This window comes from Herpailurus yagouaroundi, unplaced genomic scaffold (assembly GCF_014898765.1).
Source record: "Herpailurus yagouaroundi ecotype Mexico unplaced genomic scaffold, PumYag 139, whole genome shotgun sequence".
Lineage (NCBI taxonomy): Eukaryota > Metazoa > Chordata > Mammalia > Carnivora > Felidae > Herpailurus > Herpailurus yagouaroundi.
Genome location: NW_024412394.1, coordinates 58,310,297 through 58,327,889, shown reverse-complemented (window position 1 = coordinate 58,327,889; position 17,593 = coordinate 58,310,297). Strand labels below are relative to the sequence as shown.

Sequence of the window (17,593 nt, the reverse complement as noted above, 5' to 3'; positions counted from 1 at the left end):
TGCAAGATTATAGAAACAACTAAAGTTCATAAGAAATAAGTTGGAATTGATTAAAAAAAATCCTGTATTTTCTAGTTATACAAAAACTGACATTTGATTTCATGGTAGTAGAAGGATTATTTTATAAAAGGTCATATATATATCTTTTTCTATATTTATTGAAAATAGTGTATTAGCTGAATTTTAGATGACTCTTTGCATTTACATAGGCAGAACATCTTTATCTTCCTTAAGAAAAGTAAGCCTAGGTTCTTGGGGCTACAGAAATATCGGTGGATATTAGAACCATGGAATTCTTGGATTTGCTGCACACATGGATTTCTACTGTCCCAGTTCATAACACACGTGTGTCCCAGAGAGTATATTGTATTAATGTGAAGAAAAATAAACTGCAATACTCTTTCAGCATGGGGCTGCTTTTGGTCCACCGCAAGGTGGATTTCATCCTCCTTATTGGCAACCAGGACCTCCAGGACCTCCAGCACCTCCCCAGAATCGAAGAGAAAGGCCATCATCATTCAGGGATCGGCAGCGTTCACCTATTGCACTTCCTGTGAAGCAGGAGCCTCCACAAATTGGTAGCTATTTAAGTTTAGTGACCACAATTGGCATGATTTCTTGATCATGTATAAAGGATATCTTGTTTTCTTAAATTGTTCTGACACTTCTGATGTGTTAGGAATTGATAGTTTAAAATCCTATCATTTTATAGTCATAACCCTTAACATTACAAAAAAGTTGATGGTCTAAAATATGAAAAGTTCTGAATAATTTTTAAAAAATAAACCATTATCTGAAACTACAGATTTTGTGATGAATAATAAATTTATCATAGCTGTTGCATTTTGATATTTTCTTCGGTGTTGGCAATTTGGTACATTATGCCAGTATATGAACAGTTCCCCCTTTTAAAACCTCTTAATTGTTCTCTGTCTCTGGTCTCTTTCCACTCTCTAATCTGATGTGCTGCTGCCAGATTAATTTTCCTTTGGTTATTTCACTTGCCAGAAATATTTTGGCAGAAGATATAATTTTTTTCCTTTTTCTTTTTTTTTTTCTTTTTATGAGAGAGAGAGAGAATGTGAGCCTGGGAGAGGGAGAGACGGAGAGAATCTTAACCAGGCTCCATGCCCAGCACGGAGCCTGACATGGGGCTTGATCCCACAACCATGAGATGAGATTGTGATCTGAGCCGAAATCAGGAGTTGGACGCCTAGTGCTTAAACGTGGGGCTTAAACTCACAACCACGAGATCAAGAGTTGTACATTCTACCGAATGAGCCATCCAGGCGCCCTTGAAGATTTAAACTTTTAATATAGTATAACTAATTTATGTCTAATGACATGTTGTAAACTTAAACTTTGTATCTAGAAATCCAAATCCAATACTTAATATACCAGAACATTTAAGTCTTTCCTTTTTATCACAAAGTAGACATGATAGGAAGATTCTAACTTCTTTTTTAACTTACGGAATCATAGTTCTTCACATGAATTCTCATTGTGAAAAATAGACTTGTGCTTTTGTTTGACTCTGTTCTGTTTTTATATTTTAAGAAGCAGTGTAGTATAAAAGTTTGGCTTGGAATTAGCCCACATCACTACTACTGGCTTTTTAATTTTGAATACATCATTAAGCTTTTTGAACTTGAGGTTTCTTATTTGTAAAAGAGATTGAATAATAGTAGTGATTTTTTTTTTTTTTTTTTTTTTTTTAGAATTAAGTGAGATGATAGTTTAATGTGCTTTCGTAGTGTCCTGGCTTGTTATAAACATTAAGACAATGTTCACAAAGGGCCTGGCTGGCTCAGTTGGTAGACTATGTGACTCTCGATCTCGCGGTTGTGAGTTTAAGCCCCACGTGGGGCGTGGAGCCTACTTTAAAAAACAAAAAAGACCATATTCACTGCTGCTCTTAAAAATGATCTTAAAGAGAAGCATAATGGTTACTGGGTTGCCTTATCACTGTCTTACTGAAGAATGATAGTTATAAGCACTCAAATGGCACCAGAATTCTTTTATTTCATTTACTCACAAAGTTGGTAGAAATTCAAGAATAAGGAATTCCTACATTTGTTTTCCATGTGAAACAGATGCAGTAAAACGCAGGACTCTTCCAGCTTGGATTCGAGAAGGTCTTGAAAAAATGGAACGTGAAAAGCAGAAGAAGTTGGAGAAAGAAAGAATGGAACAACAACGTTCACAATTGTCCAAAAAAGAAAAGAAGGCCACAGAAGATGCTGAAGGAGGAGATGGCCCTCGTTTACCTCAGAGAAGTAAATTTGTAAGTGTTAGAGTCACTTGACATGGAACTCCCATGTGATTTGAATGTGAAAATTATTGAAATAAACAAGTAATTTAGTTATAAAAAAGTATTAGAATAATATTCTTGAGATTACTTTCAGTAAATATTTTGAGGATTATGGTTTTTGTTTTTTAATTTTTTTTTAATGTTTATTTTTGAGAGAGAGAGAGAGTCAGCATGAGCGGGGTAGGGGCAGAGAGAGAGGGAGACACAGAATCAGAAACAGGCTCCAGGCTTTGAGCTGTCAGCACAGAGCCTGACAAGGGGCTCACACTCACAGACCACGAGATCATGACCTGAGCCGAAGTCGGATGCTTAACCAACTGAGCCACCCAGGTGCCCTGAGGGTTATGTTTTTATAGATGTTGTTATTGAGGGTAGAGTAAGGAGAAAAAGGGGGCAGTGGGTTTATAAAACAGTTCTTTCCAGAGAGAAATTACTCATTAGGCTGCTAGATAGGTCTTACCTTTAGAAACAAATCCATATTCTCTTGTTGCAGCGCAGCTGATTCCCTAGTGGTGGATTATAAAATGAAACTAAGTTAAAATGGCAAGGGAGAAGGAAATCTGCCTTTTTTGAATATTTAAGTATATGTTTATACCAGATGAATAACTTTCATAGTTTCTGACATGCACGCTGAAAGTAATTAAGTTAAATCTTTAAACCTTCATCAGTTAGATGGTGTGAGTGGCTTAGGATTTTTAAATTTAGCAGTAATGTGCTCTCAGCTGACATGATAGCCATAGTACTGGCTGGTATGCATTTCTGGAAATTGGTCTGTCTCCCAAGGCCATTTTATGCTTCAGAAATAAATCACAAGGGGACAGCAGGGTAACTAGATTCAAGTAGACATTGGTTTAGCTTAAATTTCATATGCTATAATACTTTCAGTGTTTCACAAAAGCACCATGCCAAAGATGTGTTTTTGTTGTGGGTATTATGAAGATAAGAACCAAAAGACTGTCATAATAGTTTGCCTTTTTTTTTTTTTTTTTTTAATTTTTTTTTTCAACGTTTATTTATTTTTGGGACAGAGAGAGACAGAGCATGAACGGGGGAGGGGCAGAGAGAGAGGGAGACACAGAATCGGAAACAGGCTCCAGGCTCTGAGCCATCAGCCCAGAGCCCGACGCGGGGCTCGAACTCACGGACCGCGAGATCGTGACCTGGCTGAAGTCGGACGCTTAACCGACTGCGCCACCCAGGCGCCCCGCCTTTTTTTTTTTAAATGTAATTATTAACTTTTAACATGAAATAGTGGATTTCCAGATTTGATAGGTTTAGGTGTCAAAAAAAGTGTTTGGAGATTATCTTCCCTCTTCTCCCAAATGCTTTTGGGCTTGTGTTACATGTATTCTTCCCCTGGTTCAGATAGTCTTTCCATAGTAGTGTTTCAATGATCACCTTATCTTTTACTTAGTAGGATTTTTAAGGGTAACTCTAGGATACTTCTTTGCCTGAAGAAGCCCCTTTTTAAGGTGTGCCATCTGGATACTGAAAACCTATAGCCAGAAGCAGAGACGAACTCTGGCATTTCCTACATCTGAAGTAGGAAATGATGCATTTCCTACATCTCATTTCTTATCTGTCCATTTTGTAGCAAAACACAGTTTGCTAAGTTTCAAGGCCAGCTAAGATCTGGAAACTGACACAGATCTTTAATTTTAAGTGACATGATTTTAGGTAAACAAGCTTAAATTTGTAGCTATATAAAAGTAACATTGAATAATATAAATGTGGTTTATTTATCCAAAGTTCTACAAGCTACTTATTTCAAGACCATGATAGATAATGGATATTAATTGGGTCAGTCTTGGTATGATATTAATTTTGGTTATTTATAAAATAAGTCAGAATTGACTAAGGCAAAAAAAATTGAGGGGTGCCTGGGTGGCTCAGTCAGTTAAGCATCCGATTCTTGATTTTGGCTCAGGTTGTGGGATTGAGCCCTGGGTTGGGCTCTGCACAAATGGTGTGGAGCCTGCTTGGGATTCATTCTCTCTCTCTCTCTCTCTCTCTCTCTCTGTCGCTCTCTCGCTGTCTCTGCCCCCTCCTTCTCCCTCCCCCATCCCTCCCTCCCTGTCTCTCTCTCTCTGTGCTTCTCTCTCTTGCTCCCTCTTGCTTTCAAAAATAAATAAATAAGCTTTTAAAAAATTTTGAAAAATAATTGATATTCCTAAGCTAGCTTGTAATCTTATATTTCCTTTCAGGTGACACTTTATACTACTAAATGAAATCTACAGTACAAATTTGTAATGTAATTTAGAGAGAGATTTTATTTTTATATACCTGTTTCATAGACTTTATGGTTTTAAAATAGAATGTGTAAGATAATGATTTTACATTATAAGCATGAATTTGGGCTACCCATACTATTACTTCTTCTAGGATAGTGATGAGGAAGATGAAGACACTGAAAATGTTGAGGCTGCAAGTAGTGGAAAAGTCACCAGAAGTCCATCTCCAGTTCCTCAGGAAGAGCACAGTGAACCAGAGATGACTGAAGAAGAGAAAGAGTATCAAATGGTAGAATGTTAAATTTCTTACCATGTACAGGATTAAAAAAATATTTTTTACTGAAGTATAATTGACATAGAACATTTTGTTACAGGATTTGTTTTGTTCAGAATTTCTAAACTATTAGTTGACTGTTTTAAACATTTAAACTGTGAACTCATGAAACAATTGCAAAATGTATATTGATATATAGAGATGCTAGGTAATAATGTCTACAATTTATAATAGGAAATCGCTGCTTATGCAGCAGTTATTAAGCATGTTTCCTAATACCGGTGTTGTAAATAAACAGTGCTTTACTATATGAGACCCAAGAGAGCATTTATTGATTTATTATTTTCTAAGGTATGTCTTTTGAATACTTAGAAACATTAAAAGACTTCATAGAAAAATAAGTTTAGGAAGCACTGAGTTGAATACAGTTAAACATATTTCTTCATTGAAAGACTTAAAGCCTTAAATATCTATAATGTGTACTGTCATTTTCTGAGATTGGGAATATAATATGTTGCATTTCTTCTATTTAAAGACCAGTGATCTTTGGAATGTGTGTAGAAGATGCTGATCTAGTGTACTTTCGTTAGCAGATGAGTAATCTGGAGCCCTGAGAGGCTGAAGAACTAATAGTTGGTGTACATTTCAAACACTTGCTGGTAGCCAAACTAGTGCTAGAATCCAGCTTTTATTTCAAGTCACTTGTACTCTATATTTCAGTAGTCAAGAAAAAAAGGACTTGATCTAACAGAGTGGAATAGCTATCTTTTCCTTCCCCTTAAATTTCACCTTGAGCCGAGGGTTAACGTAAGTTCCTAGGTAATTTAACTAGTGTTGTGCTGCTTACTAATACTGTTATTAAATGAAGGCATCCTCCTTTCAACTTAAAGCATCTATGGAAATTTTTATTGATAGGGGCCTTTTAAAAATATTTTGTGTATAGAATTAGAATTCAATTTCTTTATTATACAGGGAAATTCATACTTTATTTCATGATTTTGAAATTTTCAAAGTTTTTGTATTTTAGAGTAATTTTCAAGATACTCAGTTCCTTGGAATGATATGATCTCTTGTTTAAAAATGTTTTATAAAATGGCTTTGCCTGTTAATTGTTTTTGAAAATATCAAACAGCGTTAGTAACTATAAAAATTAAATTAGGAACAATATATATAAATATATAAAATATCCTTCTGTAGATGTTGCTGACAAAAATGCTTCTGACTGAAATTCTACTGGATGTCACAGATGAAGAAATTTATTACGTAGCCAAAGATGCACACCGGAAAGCAACGAAAGGTATATTGTGGGTGTTCTTGGTTTTGTTTTTCTGGGAATATTTTGGTTTTGGTGGCTCTTTTGGACTTTTTTTGGTTGTCCCTGCTGAATTCTAGCAGATATTTGAAATATTTTCTTCTTGCATGTTTTTAACTCTCTGGGAAAGGTTAGATTTGTAGGACATCATATTAAAACTGTAGAAGTATTTTTCCTTTTATCCAACTTGCTTGAGCACAAATGAGCAATTATGCTATTTTTTGATGAAATGTATAGTGGAAAATTCTTGATGTTCAATTTATTTCACCTGATTTTTTTTTTTAATAGATACCGTAGTATTTGGTGTATAACTTTTAGTGTAGTTTAGTTTCACTAATGAATTGTGACCCTTCAGTTTTCACAGTTTACCACTTAAAATTCTTACAGAAGCAAGAGATTCACCCATCCCCACCCCCCATATTCTTGGTAACACTTAAAAAATATACTGAAAGCAAAATTTAAATTAGGGACCATACCTCAAAAATAAAAATACTGATGTACTGGTCAGTATTTTTCATCATTATAAAACAATTTCAGCTCACTTCAGCATTATAATTTCAAGGCCAGACATGCTACTGGTTTAAAATGAATGTTATGTTTTTAATGTTTCTTCTCTCCCCAAAAAGCAGCAATAGTAGTAGATTTAACAATACCATAGACTCTCATGACTATGAAATCGTGGCTATTTGTGTTAACATGTTGTTCCTGTTGTTGATGTGATACAAAGCTCCTGCAAAACAGCTGGCACAGTCCAGTGCACTGGCTTCCCTCACTGGACTCGGTAAGTGTTTTCCTTATTTGTGAGAGGGCCTTAAAGGGAAAATCACACTTACCATGTCTCTCTACATGTTCTGTTTTGAAACTGTACTATTCCTACTCAGTTTATAAACCTAGATTTTAGGGTTATTTCGGTCTCTAAAGGTTTGCCTTTTTTTTTTTTTTTTTTTTGACTAAAGCATTCACAGGAATTATTATAAATGTGACTAATTCATAGTTTATTGGGGCCAGTTGTAGTAGTTCATTACTTAGCCCTGATTATATTTAAGCTCACTTTCAAAATGATTGCATACATGCCTTAGGGAAGAACCTATCCACTAATGCTGTTAATAGGGGACTTTCATTTAGATTGTGTTGTAGCAAGTTGAGTTTTAACATAGAGGAAAGAGTTTATCTTATAATAGTGTAATAGTAATGATGTGTTCGTAATTTGCTCTTTGCATGATATATTCTCAAGTATATAAAAGCTTGAACTTGCCTTTTCCACATCATTTCAAATTAATCTTTGTGGGGATCAACAGAAATGGGTAGAGCCAAATGCCCATGTGATTTTGTTAATGATTAATTACTATTTAGATCACTTCAGGGTGGGGAGTAGTTTTAGCATATTACCATTTCTGTACCAGTGAGAATTACAGTATTCTAATTTCTTTAGGGAAAAAATACTTTGCATACTACCTGGGATTTCTGAGCTTTGAACAATGAAAGAATTAATTTTAGAAATATTTTCAGGATCATTGGTAGTTGAATTGACTGTGCTTTAGTGAGGCTCTATTAGTGCCCTGTTAAATGGTTTTGTTGGTTAGTATGGACAGTAAAACAGAACTGTTATCACGGTTCCTTTATGGTGAGAAATACAAATATTTCAGAAAGAATGAGATACTGTCAATTTTCATGAGGGTTCTACGAACTCCCTTACGAATTGGAATTATACTCCTCCCCACCCCGAATAAGCATATTCTTCCAAGAAAAGGCAATGAAAAAAATTAGCTTTCTTCTCAGACCTTAAAAATTTTTTAGTGTCTAGAATAATTTTTCCATATGATAGACTGAACTTTATGTACACAGGTGGACTGGGTGGTTATGGATCAGGAGACAGTGAAGATGAGAGGAGTGACAGAGGCTCTGAGTCATCTGACACTGATGATGAGGAGTTACGGCACCGAATCCGGCAAAAACAGGAAGCTTTTTGGAGAAAAGAAAAAGAACAGCAGCTGTTACATGATAAACAGATGGAAGGTATATCTTTTAGACTCACTTAATTTTTGTCCAGTTTTATTTGTATTTCTTTTTATTTTTTAACCCACCTAACAATATTGAAGGTAGACTTGAGGTTAGAATATAGATAACATGTGATGTGACTAAAACTAAGGTTTTTGGCTTATTTGCAGTTTTTATGAAACTTAAAATTAATCGTGGTATTCAAAATATGTAAAAGGTGAACTTTGTCTTGTTTTGTAAGACATTAATTTCAATAGCTGTAAGTTGTCATTTAATGTATTTTTTCTTTCTAAAGTTTTCAAAATGAAAAAGAAGACTTTTGAAATGGCGGAAATGTATTTGTAAAACTATTGAAAAGTAATTTGTAGTTAGAATATTTAATGCGTAGCTAGCATATTTAAGGAAATAGAGGACTTTATACAGAAAGTTTTTTTTTTAAACATTTATTTATTTTTGAAAGACAGAGTGTGAGCCCGGGAGGGGCAGACAGAGAGGGAGACACAGAATATGAAACAGGCTCCAGGCTCTGAGCTGTCAGCATAGAGCCTGACGTGGGGCTCGAACCCACGAGCTGCAAGATCCTGACCTAAGCCAAAGACGGAAGCTCAACCAACTGAGCCACCCAGGCGCCCCTTTATAGAAGTTTTCAAATGTAAAATACTATCCATGACTGTAGTTTTTTATAGTTTACATAATGGTATTAGGAATGCTGAAAGAGTGTTTTGAATTTTTTGGAAAAATCATACTTGGACAAGGAAATTATTAAGAGTTAGCAGTCGAGGGGCGCCTGGGTGGCGCAGTCGGTTAAGCGTCCGACTTCAGCCAGGTCACGATCTCACGGTCCGTGAGTTCGAGCCCCGCGTCAGGCTCTGGACTGATGGCTCAGAGCCTGGAGCCTGTTTCCGATTCTGTGTCTCCCTCTCTCTCTGCCCCTCACCCGTTCATGCTCTGTCTCTCTCTGTCCCAAAAATAAATAAAACGTTAAAAAAAAAAATTAAAAAAAAAAAAAAAAAGAGTTAGCAGTCGAAAATTTCCTGTAAATTACTTAACCTTTAAGTTGCCTTTTGAGACAAATAGGAAATCTTTTCCAGTTGCTTCACATGTACCTTTCCACTTTGACACTCTTTTCTTGTATTGTCCAGGAGCATAGATAACCCTATAGGTGGCTATTGAACACTTGAAATATACCAAGTTTAAGTATGCTATAGGTATAAAATAGACTAGATTTGAAAGATTTTATATACATATATATACACATATATATGTATGTATATATATTTGAAATGATATTTTTAATATTTTGGGTTAATAAACTATTGAAATTAAGTTCATCTGTTTTTATTTTCTTAATGTAGCCACTAGAAAAGTTTGAATACTTAACGTGGCTTGTATTTCTGTTTCTGTTAAACAATCCTGTTCTACTGTTACCATTTGATAGCTTGAAATTTGATAGTTTAGGGATTTTTTGGTCATACATTTGACTTTTCATAGTATTTTTTCTTTTTCTCTTTCAGAAGAAAAGCAACAAACAGAAAGGGTTACAAAAGAAATGAATGAATTTATCCATAAAGAGCAAAATAGTTTATCACTACTAGAAGCAAGAGAAGCAGACGGTGATGTGGTTAATGAAAAGAAAAGAACTCCAAATGAAACTACGTCAGTTTTAGAACCAAAAAAAGAGCATAAAGAAAAAGAGAAACAAGGAAGGAGTAGATCAGGAAGTTCTAGTAGTGGTAGTTCCAGTAGCAATAGCAGAACTAGTAGTACTAGTAGTACTGTCTCTAGCTCTTCATACAGTTCTAGCTCAGGTAGTAGTCGCACTTCTTCTCGGTCTTCTTCTCCTAAAAGGAAAAAGAGACATAGCAGGAGTAGATCTCCAACAATTAAAGCTAGACGGAGTAGAAGTAGAAGTTACTCTCGCAGAATTAAAATAGAGAGCAATAGGGCTAGAGTCAAGATTAGAGATAGGAGAAGATCTAATAGAAATAGCATTGAGAGAGAAAGACGAAGAAATCGGAGTCCTTCTCGAGAGAGACGTAGAAGTAGAAGTCGCTCAAGGGATAGGCGAACTAATCGGTCCAGTCGCAGTAGGAGTCGAGATAGGCGTAAAATTGACGATCAACGTGGAAATCTTAGTGGGAGCAGTCATAAGCATAAAGGTGAGGCTAAAGAACAGGAGAGAAAAAAGGAGAGGAGCCGAAGTATAGATAAAGATAGGAAAAAGAAAGACAAAGAAAGGGAACGTGAACAGGATAAGAGAAAAGAGAAACAAAAAAGGGAAGAAAAAGATTTTAAGTTCAGTAGTCAGGATGATAGGTTAAAAAGGAAACGAGAAAGCGAAAGAACATTCTCTAGGAGTGGTTCTATATCTGTTAAAATCATCCGACATGATTCTAGACAGGATAGTAAGAAAAGTACTACCAAAGATAGTAAAAAACATTCAGGCTCTGATTCTAGTGGAAGGAGCAGTTCTGAATCTCCAGGAAGTAGCAAAGAAAAGAAGGCTAAGAAGCCTAAACATAGTCGATCGCGATCCATGGAGAAATCTCAAAGGTCTGGTAAGAAGGCAAGCCGCAAACACAAGTCTAAGTCCCGATCAAGGTAGTATACTTTTTAAAGTATTTTGTCTGATTTTTAAAAAAATTTGACTGAATTTATTCAAAGTTGAAAGTGTCCTTTCTCTCTCTCTCTTTAATAAACTCAGTTTGGTACTTGATAAATGATCATAGTCTTAAGTAACTTTAGAAATCCTATATAATAATATTTATTTAAAAATTGCAGATTCTTTAGTTTAAAATACATTTTTATTTTTAAATTTGTCTTTTCCCTTTTTTTTTTCCAGATCAACAACCCCTCCCCGTCGTAAACGCTGAGGAATGATGTGGCAAGGATGCCATGATGTTTAAAAAATTCCATGAGTTTTAAGGGCTTGTCTCATTATAGAGGCACATTGTGGCTGTGTAGGTGAAACCAGAATCTTTTTTTTTTTTTTTTTTTTAATCTGTAAATAGGTGTACTTTTTCCAAATGCTGCTCCAAGTTACTTAATAGGATTTCTTTGTATTACATTTTTTTCAAAAAATAGTGCTTAATAAGACTATAAACATGCCATTCTCTTTCAGCTGTAATGTTCTTAAAATTATTCTTGAATGTACTGTGATGTCAATAAAGCTCTTCAGTTCATTTTTGTTAACCTCTTGCACCTTAATTTTATGATTTTAATCTAAGGAACGTACTTTTATAAAAAGGCAGCTGGAATTTTGTATAACAGGTTTTAAAGGTACTTCCTCTCATCTCCCCCAAAGAAAATGGTTTTAACTTAATAGTTTGTCAAAGTTTGTAAACTGTACCCATGGATTTTTTTGTCAAATTCCAACTTTTAAGGGTGTGGAAGAGGGCCAAAAATAGATCTTTACTTTTCATTTGGAAACATTTGACAGGTTTCTAAACTTTTCTTCCTATTTTGAGGATTTTTGAGTAATATATTCTCTGTGTATAAAGTATGGTTTACTTCTGTACAGTGAAATTGCTGGAATCAATCAAGCCAGTGCACATAAGAAACAGTTGTGTTTGACCCTCATAGTCAAGTCTGGAACTCTATTCTGCAGTTATCCACTTCTGTTTTAGAAGCATATTTTAAACACTGGGTTACTACAGAAATAAGACTCACAATCCAATATATTTATTTATATTTTTAAAATATGACCTCAACTCAGTGGAGGAATGCTGTATTATGCAGGTTTGTGTCAATTTCATAACATTAAAATGGTCTGGTTTTGTCAATTTCTTAACAATTATGATCAGTGAGTGGTCTAGCTATTTAAGACAGTCATAACTTACAAGTAAAATGAGGCTCTGCAGGCATTTAAATGCTCAACTGCTTTCAGGGTCTGTTTTATGTGATTATTCAGTTTTGCAACAATAGATACTTCTCTGAAAACAAATGCTTTTAAATTTTAATTTAAAAAGAAAAGAGCAGGTGCAGGTCACAGGAAAGTTTTAAAGTATGCCTTCTTACCAGCAATAGTTCATTTTAAAATAAGCCAGAGTTTTGCCATGATCAGTGTTTCTTCAAAATGAAGGTAGAAATAGATTTGTAAGTGTGCTCTTGTACCTCTACATAGGTTCTTAAATAATTTTGAGCAGTTATGCATTTATCTAGAGGAAATAAATCAACTGTGAATAAATGCATGTTTACCAAAATGGTTGTTTTACAGTGCATTTAGTTCTGATATTTATAAAGTTGATATTTCACAGAATAACTTTTAATAGTTTGGAATTCTATATAGTTTAGACATCAGTCACATGTGGAGACAAAATGAAAATGTGCAATATTTTTTATGTAGGTGAGCTAACACAGTGTACCTAATTGCAGAATTAATTATCAGATTAATTTGTAATAGATAAGTTGTATAACATTTTCCTATCTTAAAATGTTTTTTAGATCAATCTTCAGGTGAAATAATATTTTCAAAATAAAATTCTACAGAAAAGTTCTGTTGGCTATGATATGCACATTTTTGGGCAAGATAAATGATTAGAGCCAAAAATAGTATTTGACAGTTTTATTACTCTGCCATAATATGCAAGCTTCTTATTTAAATCTGTAGATATTTTTTAAAACACACTAATGATATATGTGATTATTAGTAGATACATCAGTGTTATAATTAGATACTTAGGTTTTTCAGATTTTTATGGATAATTTAGGGAATTCATCACTTCACTGACATATAATGAAATATGTTTACCTTAGTGGTAAGATTTTATAAAATAGGGCTTCCATGATTTGGGATATGAATGCTAACACACATAAGTTAACTAGATACATAATTTGGTTATGAAATCTAAAATGACACCACCACAAAATCAGTTTCAATTTTTGAGACAATCATTGGTCTGAATTGGTTAATAAAACTGTCTTGAGGTTCTCTTAAAGTATTTCTAGTGTATTAATCATACTTGTTTTTGTGGAACGGGGTAAACCACACCATCAAGTGAATAAAATGTAACTTGGAAGAGGTAATTACAAGATTTGTTTCATGAAGGCCCCAAAATATAAATAAAGACTGGTGTGGAATCACAGTGTATATGTTTTCTGCCATTGTAAAATGTCTTGTTTTAGCATCTGTTTCTAATGGTATAATACACAATAGGTGAACTTCCCAAACATAGTCTCTTTTTTTTTTTTTTTTTTTTTGTTTAGTGTCTAAGTCATTGTTTCTTCAAAGAAACAAATGAAGTATAATTAATCAGTAGGTGAGATTTCTTCTTTTATGTGGGAATTTTTAAAAAGGAATTGTATGAGGTCCAAAGTTCCTGTAATATTGTCTTGGAAACGTTTACATTTTAACGGATTTTTCTTCTCTTATATACATTAAAGTCTATTTTCATTTGTTGAAGTTTCTAAAATGTACTAATCATGGTTTGATGGAAATATTATTAGATCCGTTGAATTGTTCTGACTCTGCTGCTTAATTTATTTTGGACAAATCATTTAAACACAATGGGCTTCAATTTCTTCAACTGTAGAAGGGGGGGATTAGATTATTTTTAAGGTCTTGAATACTTCTAGCTCTTAAAAGTTTTTCAGTTTTAAGTGGAATTTGGCTGTAATGTCTAATCCTGAATGAGAAAATAGGCTTTTTATTAACCCTTATAACTCCTGTGTGAGGAGTTACATTTTATACCATAAAGATTTGCCAGATGTGCTCTAGAGTTTTCCTGTAAATATACAAAGATTAAATCTGCCACACTCTGATTATGGTAATGTAAGTAAAGAGGAAATTATCCTGAGTTACCAATTTATGTGTAAATATGAATATTTACCAGTTAAACTCTTGAGCTGATGCATATTATTTCAAAGGGATAAAGTTATTAGATGTAAAGGAGTAGTACTTCACACTTAATTTGGAAGAGAGAAGTTTTTATAAAATGGAATTTCAAAATATTAAGTAAATTTTCAGTTTTTATGGTAAAATAAATTGTAGATGCTGGTTTACAACACATGGGTGAGACACCATAGCAGTGGTCTGGGAAATACCTCCAGCAATGGCCACACACCACATTACAATTGCTAGTCTTTCCAGCACAACTCTGGTTGAAGTGTCATTGGAAAAGGCTTTTCGGTATTTGCAGAGAAAAGTACTATGAGCTAGTTTTGCTTACCTGGACCAAACTGGTGGGTATTCAAGAGGTTTTTGTTTCCTGTCAGTATTAAAGGCAAATCACTGATTGCCTTTGTTGAATTGAAAAGGTAGTGGGGAAGGGCCTGAAGCCCAAGGAAGTGGTACATTCAAATAAAGCATATTTAAATAAAGCTTTTAAAACTTTAAAAATCATACTTGCACTTTGCTTTTTCCTTGTATCTGTCATTCCAACAAGTATAACACATGCTAAATGTTCTTTTGTGCCAGAGCTTTGTGCTGTCATTTGGAGAGCTGGTCATGTGTCCTGAGAGAGGAACTCTGAAGAGGACATAACTGAGAAATCTGCAGCCACTCTTAGGAAGAGGTCAATATTTTATTAAGAAGCCTTAAGTGAAAGACTATTACTGAGCAAATTTCTGAGTAAATTTCACTAATTCAAGGAATCCTTTACCAAATTGACCCTGCCTGTTGAAAATGTACGATGATTGGGGCCCCCCCCCCCCTTGGAAATGTGTCATTGCTCTTACTCAAGGAAGAGCTTTTGTACATTTGGAAGTAAAGTGTTACTGCTCACCGTTTTAGCTTTCAATGAAGTTTGCCTAGCTCGGGTGATTAATAGCCCTACTATATAATGTATGCCCTGTCCAGAATATTGTCAGGTCACTTGAAACTATTTTCAATTTAGACTTATAGCCCTCTGTGACATTTGAGGGCCTTGAAAGGGGAAGCAATTCTACACCGTTAGGAAAGAAATGCTTCCATGCTTTTGTGATTCTAAGGGTCAGTGGCACACAATCGTCTAAATGTCTTTGGGAGACCTCTGTTAAATATGAAATAAAGCTGTACGGGAATAAAAGCTAGTTTACATAGTACGAAGTAGTGTCATCTATGTTTAGCCATGAGGTTTGAGGTGGTCATATAGAAATAGGCATAATAGAGACTTGAAGTTCTTTTATAATAGAAACATTTACTATTTTATTATATAATTACCACGTAATGTTTTACTATATTGCGTGCACAATTTGGATGTTGAGCGTGAAGAGGAACTATCGTCCTACGTATATGTAACACCCATTAATGCAACCATGGTTTTAAGAGTGGCACCAGACAGTGCGAGAGTGGGTCGGAACCTTTCTGTTGCGGATCTTTTGCGGGAGGGACCGGAAAAGAGGTGGATCCTTTCACGCACGATGTGGGGAGGCCGCAAGCTAAGCTGCTCGGGGAATCGTTTTTTAGGAGTGGTTATATCCAGGTACCGGGGCACACAGACTGAGAGTACTCGCTTAATCACGTCAGCAGGTGAGTGTCACTTTAACCCCGTCGGCCGGGTGGAGGTCCCTCACACATAACCCACCGGGCGGGCAGGCTGTTCTGCGCAGGCGCGGGAGAGGGCGGCGGGTTGTCGCTGAGCCCCGTGCAGGGTCACACCGCTAAGGTACTTTCGGTCCTGCGCTCTCCGTTGAACGTCCGGCCTGGGCTCTCGCCCTGCCCTTCCTACAGGTTGGGAAAACTATCTGAGGACTAGTGGTTCTGGCCAAAGAGGGCGCAGCCCCCGGGCCGCTGCCATGTGGGCAGTGACCTTTGTTTTCATTTTGGTTGAGCCCTTGCCTCCAGAGCCGGCGACCATTCCGTGCTGGCTGGAGTCTGAAGGTCGTTTGTTTTCTTCCTTTGCCGCAGCGGGAAGACACCAGCTCTGCTGTCTCATAATTCTTGATAGCGTTGTATTTTGTTTTGTTTGCACGTATCTTGCCTTTTTTTTTTAGAAAGAATTTAAGGCAGCCATATGACTTTTTTTGGTTAATTCAGCAAACCTTATTGGCAAGTAAGATCAAGAAAATAACGTACTGAAACTGATGATTGTAGAAGACCGTTTGATTATTTAACTTCCAGTGTTAACCAGAAAGTTAAGTTTATTACCCTTTACCTGAAACTCATTTAACACATACAGTGTGCCATGCACTGGGAATTTTTTTTTTTTTTTTTTAAATGAATGATACCTCTGATGTCTCTTTAAGTAATGTTAGAATAAAACTAAGATTAGGATATAATGGGCAAAACGGGAAACTTCCAGGCCCACCAATAGACCTGATAAGTTGGTGCTCCAATACAATGAAAAATGGTGCAGCCAATAAAATTGATGTAAATCAATGTGTGTCCACTTGGAAAAATGCTTAGGATATAGCGTTAAGAAAGTTAAGTTACAAATCAGTATGTATTATAAACTTAGAGATATATAAATGGAACTATATATAGAGAGAATAGAGCTACATCAAAATTAGTGATCTGTGGTGGAAGTGGTAATCTATCATTTTATCATTATATGTTGTCAGAATATATTTTTTCAGTAAACATCTTTTATAATCAGAACTTCAGAAAAATACATTACAAATATTTTAAGATTTGGGGACTGAACATAAAAGGAGCATCTAATACTATTATTAGATTACTATTATCTAATTACTAATAGATTACTAATAGATTACTATAATCTAATAGTAATATTAGATTACTATTATTATCCCATCTAATAATTTGGGATCAGGGAAACTTTTTAAATAAGGTATTTAGGAAACTATCTTGAGGGAATTGGGCAATTTTAGAAGTCGTTGGAGTGGCAAAGGACCATCTTGAGTATCTTGAGATTTCTGGGAAACTGCAGTGTTCCTTGAAAAGGAGGGCTGGAGGTGAGGGTGGAGAGTGGCAAGGGATGAGACAGACTTTTCAGGCCATGACAAATCAATGAAAGGCCATGTAAACCTCCTGAGATTGACTTTATCTTGAGGACAGTGGGAAATTACTGAAAGAGCAATATAATCAGACTTGTGTTTAAGAAAGAACACTTGGCAGATGGGTAGAAAGTGAGATGGTGGCAGACAAGACTAGGCTCAAGGAGACCTTAAGAGTAATCCAGATAATAAGTGATGATTACTGGAACTAAGATATTGGCAGAGTAGAGGTCTTACACTGTCGGTGTAGTATGTTATAGGCTCTGGGTAAATGATGTTTTGAATGAATTAAATGAAGTTTTCCTCCATTTCTTTAAAATCTCAAGTACCAGAAGGATCACAGATTCAAAGTAGAGAATGAATTGGTAGGATTCTAATTATTAATACAAACTCAGTTTCTTTCAGGTGTGATGTGGTGGTTTTTATAGCTCTTGAGAATTCTGGCAATACTGATGACCAAGGGGCTAGTTTTACAGAAATAAGGGAGGTGAAGGGGAGGTAGGGGTCATCACTGAGTACAGAGCAGGTACTGTGTTAAAATCTCTGATGCTCAGTTGCGTAGTCATACCTTATATATTCTTTTTTTTTTTTTT

General features: G+C 35.3%; 2 protein-coding genes across 8 annotated transcripts in view; both read left to right on the top strand.

Moving 5' to 3' along the window:
* Positions 1-14,867, top strand: part of PNISR (PNN interacting serine and arginine rich protein) — a 28,582-nt gene extending 13,715 nt beyond the window's left edge. For 4 of the 7 annotated variants that reach the window (XM_040474233.1, XM_040474232.1, XM_040474234.1 and 1 more), the window contains 8 exons: positions 407-578; positions 2,094-2,284; positions 4,694-4,831; positions 6,014-6,113; positions 6,856-6,909; positions 7,974-8,144; positions 9,641-10,727; positions 10,969-13,215. In XM_040474233.1, coding sequence (XP_040330167.1) covers positions 407-578; positions 2,094-2,284; positions 4,694-4,831; positions 6,014-6,113; positions 6,856-6,909; positions 7,974-8,144; positions 9,641-10,727; positions 10,969-10,999 — 1,944 coding nt within the window. In that variant the 3' untranslated portion in view covers positions 11,000-13,215. Of the gene's footprint in view, positions 1-406; positions 579-2,093; positions 2,285-4,693; positions 4,832-6,013; positions 6,114-6,855; positions 6,910-7,973; positions 8,145-9,640; positions 10,732-10,968; positions 13,216-14,541 lie in introns of those variants that run through there. The other 3 variants (XR_005789922.1, XM_040474236.1, XM_040474237.1) reach the window with 3 other exon arrangements.
* Positions 14,868-15,281: 414 nt separating this feature from the next.
* COQ3 (coenzyme Q3, methyltransferase) overlaps positions 15,282-17,593 on the top strand; it is a 25,021-nt gene continuing 22,709 nt past the window's right edge. The window contains exon 1 of the mRNA XM_040474247.1: positions 15,282-15,573. Coding sequence (XP_040330181.1) covers positions 15,360-15,573 — 214 coding nt within the window. The 5' untranslated portion in view covers positions 15,282-15,359. The remainder of the gene's footprint in view (positions 15,574-17,593) is intronic.